Source organism: Rhinopithecus bieti, unplaced genomic scaffold, assembly GCF_001698545.2.
Source record: "Rhinopithecus bieti isolate Rb0 unplaced genomic scaffold, ASM169854v2 scaffold_5626, whole genome shotgun sequence".
Taxonomy (NCBI): domain Eukaryota; kingdom Metazoa; phylum Chordata; class Mammalia; order Primates; family Cercopithecidae; genus Rhinopithecus; species Rhinopithecus bieti.
The window spans coordinates 3,368,699-3,376,668 of NW_016805666.1; the positions used below are offsets into that span (position 1 = coordinate 3,368,699).

General features: G+C 37.1%; 1 protein-coding gene across 3 annotated transcripts in view; it reads left to right on the top strand.

Annotated features, from left to right (window-relative positions):
* The window catches only part of TP63 (tumor protein p63), a 271,076-nt gene that overhangs the window by 103,187 nt on the left and 159,919 nt on the right, over window positions 1-7,970 (top strand). For all 3 annotated transcript variants that reach the window (XM_017873429.1, XM_017873428.1, XM_017873431.1), the window contains exons 2-3: window positions 4,187-4,315; window positions 5,088-5,220. In XM_017873429.1, coding sequence (XP_017728918.1) covers window positions 4,187-4,315; window positions 5,088-5,220 — 262 coding nt within the window. The remainder of the gene's footprint in view (window positions 1-4,186; window positions 4,316-5,087; window positions 5,221-7,970) is intronic.

Here is a 7,970-nt window from a genome sequence, read left to right on the forward strand (position 1 = left end):
CTTTCTCCTTCTCTTTCTCTCCTTCCCTCCTTTTTTCCTTTTTTTTTTTTTTTTTTTTTTTTTTTTTTTTTTTTTTTTTTTTGAGACAGAGTTTCACTCTTGTCGTCCAGGCTGGCATGCAGTGGCACGATCTCGGCTCACTGCAACCTCTGCTTCCTGGGTTCAAGAGATTCTCCTGCCTCAGCATCCAGAGTAGCTGGGATTACAGGCACCTGCCACAACGCCCAGATAAGTTTTGTATTTTTGGAATAGACAGGGTTTCCTTGCCCTAGACCCTCTTCCTGCCCTCTCCAATCTGAATCCAAAGATAGTCTTCACAATTCCCTTAATTCTCTGATGTAACCTGTTCAGTGAAACAACAGTAGTATTGTTTTTATCTATTTTTTTGTTCCTTTCCCCAGTGGTATAAGCTGAAGAGAATCACATAACTGTGTAGGCTGGGATATGACAAATTCATGTTTTCTAACCCGATTCACATTTCTAAACCCTCACCTTTTCTTCCCCAAATAGTCACTTAATGTCTGACCCCCTCAATATTCAGCAACTGGCCTTGTCTTCCTCCTGCTTCATCAAGAAAGTTGAAGTCATCAACCTTGACTTCTATTTATCTTGTATGAAAATATTTATATCTGTACTTAAATTTTGCCATCTACTTCATCCTAGAGTGAGGAGTTAAGGGGTTTTAGTTCAAGACCATCCTCTTTACCTATGCCTTGACCTTTTCCTACCTGCCTATTGCAGGATTTCTTACCATGCCATTCCCTTTCTTTCCAGTATCTTGAAATTTTCTCTTTCCACACTAGGTTCTTCCTCTTTAGGCATAATTTAGGTTCTTCTAATCCAATTGTATCCAAAAAACATTTCTTTTGCACACCCCCATTTACTCCTCAAAACACTAAAATATTTTGAGAGTATCATTAATCTACAGAAGGTTCTAACGTCAAGGTTGGCAATGACCTCCTCATGTCAAATCTAGTAGGTATTTTTCAGGTCTTATCTTCCTAGATCCCATTGCCATTGAGTAATGTTGATTATTTTTAATTTTGTTTTTACTTTGGCTTCTAAAATACCATAAACTTCTCAGGGTCTGTTAGTTCTCAGGTTTTCTAAGTGGAGCCCCGCATACCTTTTCTCATTGCACCTATTCGGCATAGGTCATTGTATCCACACTCACATATTCATTTTTACCCTATGAGGAAGATTTCTGTTTCTAAACTTGTGGTCTGTTTTTCTTCCTAGAGTGTAAGGCTTATTTAAGTTGGTTTCACTTTTTACATTGAGGAAATTGTAGTTTTACATGCAATTGTAATGAATAATACAGAGAGATCCCATGTACCCTTTACCCAGTTCCCTCAATAGCAACATCTTGTAAAACTACCACATAATATAAAAACTGCAATAGTGACATTGATAAAATCCAGTGGTCTGACTCACAAATCCTCAGTTCTACTTGTACTTATTTGAATGTGAGTATATATGTATGTGTGTGTGTGTATTTCATTTAATACAATTTTATCACGTGTGGATAAAACTAGGTTTGAGTTCTACGTACTTAGAATTCAACATGCTAAAATGCAATTTATCATCTCCCTTTCTTTAAGCCAGATCTTTCAACTATACTTACTGATGTAGTTAGTAGAATCATCAACCACACGGTTCAATCAAGCTGGAAACATAAAGTCATCGCTGACTCTTCATTCTCCCTTCACTAGTAACACAACCAATATATGATTTAGCCTTTTTACTAATAATTGACTTTGTCCGTATCTTCTCCATTCCCATTGATTTTGCCCTTTCGTTGTCTTACTTGAACTGATGCAGGAACATTCTAAATAGTCACTTTACCCGTAAACTGACATGCTGTAAATTCTTCCATCACACAACTTCCAGATTTACCAATATAAAACATAGTCTGACTGTGTCTGTCTCATGAATCAAATTCTTTAATACTGACTGTGGTGATAGATACTCTACTCCACACGTGATAAAATTGTATTAAATGAAATACACACACACACACACATATATATATACTCATGTTCAAATAAGTACAAGTAGAACTGAGGATTTATGAGTCAGATCACTGGATTTTATCAATGTCACTATTGCAGTTTTTATATTATATGGTAGTTTTACAAGATGTTGCTATTGAGGGAACTGGGTAAAGGGTACATGGGATCTCTCTGTATTATTCATTACAACTGCATGTAAATCTGTAATTTCCTCAATTTAAAATTTATTTAAAATATTCTGAGATATTTAAAATGTACATATCATTTATATATAAATATTTTAAATGATATATATTTATATCATTTAAATATATAAATATATATCATTTAATATATTTTGAAATACGTAAACACACACACACACACACACTCACCACAAGTACTGACATAGCCTTTTTAAAAACATAGTATATAACTTTCTTCTTATCTCTCTGGCTTAATCTCCCAGCATTCTCTGCCCAAAATTTTTCACCATATTAACACAGAGTTGCTTGTGATTTTCTCACACATATCAAGCTATTTTCCATTATAGTATTTTGTTTATGCTGTTATCATAGAGTGCCCACTCTGTACCATTAGCTCTTACCTGACCTGCCTAATTTTCATCAGTTAAGACTCTTTCCTTTACATTGTTCATCTTTATGTTTTCGTAGTGCTATCTACACTGCTAACACATTAACTGTAGGTTTGTTTTCCTGTCTTTCCTTCTATACCATCAATTCCTAGAAGATGAGACACTATTATACACCTTTTATTTCCAGTTTCCATTATGCTTCCTGGCAAATAAATCCTCTATGCATGTTTAACTTGAGCAAATCAGTGTGCTATCACAGGTAGCTTAGAAATCAGCATTAATAAATCTAATACTATTAACTTCTACTGTATTACTAGACCAGAACACATATTTGAAATTTTAAGAAGATGATTGACTATCCTAATACAGTATTTTTTAAAATTCTTTATAACAGGAACAGTAACAATTAAGAACTTGACCAATTTTATCATGGGATAAAATTAGTCTACTGATTATCACAAATCACATATTAAGATGTTCTGCCCAGATGATGTTTAGATTTGGAGAATGCATCATCTGAGAAAGCTGATGTTTTCCTCCAAATATATAGGAATAAATGTTTAAAAAATAAGTAAAGCTGGCCGGGCGCGGTGGCTCAAGCCTGTAATCCCAGCACTTTGGGAGGCCGAGACGGGCGGATCACGAGGTCAGGAGATCGAGACCATCCTGGCTAACATGGTGAAACCCCGTCTCTACTAAAAAATACAAAAAACTAGCTGGGCGAGGTGGCAGGCGCCTGTAGTCCCAGCTACTCGGGAGGCTGAAGCAGGAGAATGGCATAAACCCGGGAGGCGGAGCTTGCAGTGAGCTGAGATCCAGCCACTGCACTCCAGCCTGGGCAACAGAGCAAGACTCTATCTCAAAAATAAAAAAAAATAAGTAAAGCAAACTTCAGGGCTCAGCAGCAAAATGAAGCAAACAGAAATAGGATTCATTTGCAAAGTGTTGAGATGTTTGCTTATTATTAAGTCTAACATAAAATTCTACACTTTAATTAAGAACCACCCACACATCAAGGTAAGTAACTGGCGATAAAAAGATTAAAAAATATTAGGTCCGCAGGTTTGATTTCATTGTCCCTGAGTGTGATTCTAAGATTGTGGTTATGGGAGGGACGATTAAACTGGGGAAAAATTTAAATTTTCTGAGCTCATTTCTGTTTCTGGGTTCTGTTTCTTACCTGCTGGTGGCAGAATGGGCAGATAATCATTTGAGACTCTTACAAAATGGGTTTAATGATAGGTCAGACTTGCTGTCAGATTTAATGAGGAAATGTTTATTCTCTTTTCAAAATCTACAGAACACAGATGTTGGATAGTGGAGGTATAGAGCATAATAATACTATTAGCTAGGAAAGGAGAGCTTTGATAGAAGATGAGATTGTCTAGCATTGGAGATCTGCCTGATTTTCTGGCAAAATTGGATTCATTACACTGCCTGAAGAAATACCAATTGTGTAACTTGTAACATGTGCTACATATATACCTGCTTGATTTTATAGATTCACTTGATGTTTTCATGATAGAGTATGCTTTAATTTAAATATTAAGTGTCATAAATACAGAAAGTATAATACTGGCTTCATTTTTGTCCTTTTAAGTTTCGTAGAAACCCCAGCTCATTTCTCTTGGAAAGAAAGTTATTACCGATCCACAATGTCCCAGAGCACACAGACAAATGAATTCCTCAGTCCAGAGGTTTTCCAGCATATCTGGGATTTTCTAGAACAGTAAGTATAAAACAAGCAAGAAATGTTATGCTTGAGCTAAATAGGTAAATGTGGGTGGTCAAAATATTGCTTAGTACGGTATGTTTTTTCTAGAATCAGTAGAAGTTATTTAGGAAAAGTTAATGACTCCAATGCCATCGCTTTGTTCAAAATTCAGTGGTGATTTTTTTCCATTTCTAACTCCAAAAGATCCTTACTAATCCAAGGTGATATAATTTTGGAGGGCCTAAGCCCTCCTGCACCAAATTCACTTCCCCAATGTTTCTCTGATACTCAGAATCCATTCCTTTGGCTTGAAGACTTACCTACTTTTATAATGCAGGTATTCACTGAGAAGATAAAACACTAAATTGTATTGTTTATACCTTGCTGTGAAAAGTATTATTATTTCTTTATTCAAAGCAGGTTTGGATAAGTGAATAAATTAAGAAAAGGTAAAAAGAGAATTTCAGCACACTGGAGACCCTTAGGAATAGAGTATAAAATACTCTATCACAGATGCAGCCATTATTTCCTGCATCATACCCACTAATTATCTGAGGAGGGCGGAGGTCATGATCCCCATTTAACAAATGAGGATTGGATTTGAACTGCTTGAAATTACACATTTGATAAGTGATCGAGCCGGGACTCAAACCTAGGGCTTCTAACTTCAAGAAACCAATGAGCCTTGCTGACTTTGAATTAGAAAGTGCTTGTTGTTAACGATAGCATGAGTATGTTTTAGTCCCTTTCCATGCCTAACTCACTTCTTTTCTTTCCTATGTGTTAGGCCTATATGTTCAGTTCAGCCCATTGACTTGAACTTTGTGGATGAACCATCAGAAGATGGTGCGACAAATAAGATTGAGATTAGCATGGACTGTATCCGCATGCAGGACTCGGACCTGAGTGACCCCATGTGGGTGAGTGGCATGGGCTTTCTCTTCAGTCTTTGGGCCTATGCTATTTATAGCTCTGTTAAACCTGTCTTTTCAATAGTGTGTGAAAAGGCAAGTGGCTCTGAATGGCCAAGGCCTTTGGGAAGAGAGTCAACATTGTTAGCTGAGAGAAGATTTGGTGTGGATTATGGATTCTGGGTCTGCCTCAAATATCTATAATACATGTGTTTCCATTCGTGTGGGGAGGGAGATTATTTACATCTTTTATCTTGATCATTCCCCATGTCAACCCCAATTTAGAAAAGATGGTACCAGCCCAAGGCTTTCTAGCTGGTAGGGACAGCAAAATAATATATATATAAAATATATATANTCTTATCACTTATTTATTGCACAAGTCCTGCTATCTTTTCTACCAAAAATTTCTAGAAAAATAGTGGGGCTAAGCTAGACAGTGGGATATCATAGAGTATCTTTTGACAAGATTAAGGGGAATGATTTTAAAATGGCTTACCTTGTTTGATATGTTTTACTGGAATTTTTGCTGTGTACATTTGGATATAGAATATACTGCTTAATATTGGGAGGAAGTCAAGTGGAGAAAGGCAAGAGGAAACAAAAAATGAAAGTTATAACTCAGCAAATACACAGATCCTTGTCACTAATTTGATTAAGGAAAAATACATGTTTTCATTGGCCCCTTTCATTCCAAGACAGATACAGTTCTCAGTCCTTGAGCTAGTGAAATGAAACTATCAAATAATTCCAGGGGCAGGTCATTCAAGGCCTTGGAATATGTCATAATTCAACGTAAATATGTGTAAACTCTGATTTGACAGTGAAAAATTAGGACATTCCCAATTTTCATAAAATATCATCTCTTAAGTTGAGGGATAGAATCCGCCTAGGAAAACCTGTTATTCTCTCCAGGGATTTTCTATTCTGAGTCTTGGACTCATAAAAGTTGGCAAAAAGTTAAAGAAGTTAAAAAATGAAGAATTTTCTCTTACACACTGAAGCATGTAGTTTTTTGCTTGTTTTTTGAATTTTGTTTTTTGATGAGCAGAGTCTCCCTCTGTCTCCCAGGCTGTACTGCAGTGGTATAATCTAGGCTCACTGCAACCTCCGCCTCCTGGATTCAAGCGATTCTCCTGCCTCAGCCTCCTGAGTAGCTGGGATTACAGGTACGTGCCACCATGCCCAGCTAATTTTTGTATTTTTAGCAGAGACGGGGTTTCACCATGTTGGCCAGGCTGGTCTCGAACTCCTGACCTCAGGTGATCCACCCGACTCAGCCTCCTAAAGTGCTGGGATTACAGGTGTGAGCCACCACACCCATTTCTAGCAGGCAGTTTCTTAATGTGCCATGTTGTTTCTTACTTCCTTGTATTCTTGGAAATGTTCTCCTGGAGGATACCATTCACATATTTTCTCCTCTCTGGATAATTCTTCTTTGCCCCGTAATGCCTAATAATTCTTACACAGTGTTGTAGTTGTTTATTTGTCCTAAAGGAGGACAGGGCTGTGCTTGTCATGCCCAGTGCTTGAAGGTACACAGTGGGTCCCCATAGGAGGAGATTCAGAAAGAGCTAAAAGACAAAATGAGAACAAATGAGGTTTTGCCAGTGAGGTAAATGAAATAGGGCACTTGGAGGCATCTGTATTGAAAGGAACGTAAAGGTAGATAGGGAAAGAATTTAACTGAGTAAACTTTCCTATCTTTGGCTGCTCTTTCAGTGCAAAAAAAAAAAAAAAAAAAACCCTATGACTATTCCAACATTTTATAGCCTCATATATGTCCATGTGTCAAGGCCACAAAAATGGAGTTGGATAACAAGAATGGAAAAATGGTAAACTTACCCAGGATGTTAATGGTTAGTGTTCTGGTTTAGAAAGTAGGGAGTAGGATCCTTTTAGAATTTTAGTCTTTCTGAACTGCTACAACAACTGGTGTGAGGCTCTTTTTTTCCCATTACTTGGTAACATATTTTCTTTACTCTTTTCCATGTATAGGTTAAAGCTAAATAATTCCTAAAGTCTGCAAATAAACTACTTTCCTCTTAAATACAATATTCATTAAGTGAGGATCTTAGCCAAGCATTCTCTCACTATACAAGAAATAGGAACTTAGGGACATGAAAAAATATGTCAGATTCTTAGAGATAGAAATCTTGAAATTGAGAAACTTAACCCAGTTTTACTGACTTTTTTGATACAATCTAAACATTGATAACTAGTCATGAAATGGAATCACCATGTTTTGTTCTGATTGTTAGCAAAGGATATTTGAATGGCAGAGAATGTGTGCCTTTTTCATTTGAATTATTTTAATATCACTGAAAAATGAACTCCATTAGGTTAGTAAATAAAGGTGAGTGGAGTCTCTCCAAACAATTTGACATTTCAGTCTATTTTCAAGGAACTTCTGGGTTCTTGATTCTGTTGTCCAGTATGTCAGTTTCAGCCAGGTGCGTTGGCTCAAGCCTGTAATCTCAGCACTTTGGGAGGCCGAGGCAAGTGGATCACCTGAGGTCAGGAGTTCTAGACACGCCTGGCCAACATGGTGAAACCCTGTCTCTACTAAAAATACAAAAATTAGCCGAACGTGTTGGTGGGTGCCTGTAGTCCCAGATACTCAGGAGGCTGAGGCAGGAGAATCACTTGAGCCTGGGAGGTAGAGGTTGCAATGAGCCAAAATTGTGCCATTGTACTCCAGCCTGGGCAACAAGAGCAACATTCCATCTCAAAAAAAAAAAAAAAAAAAGAAACCAAGG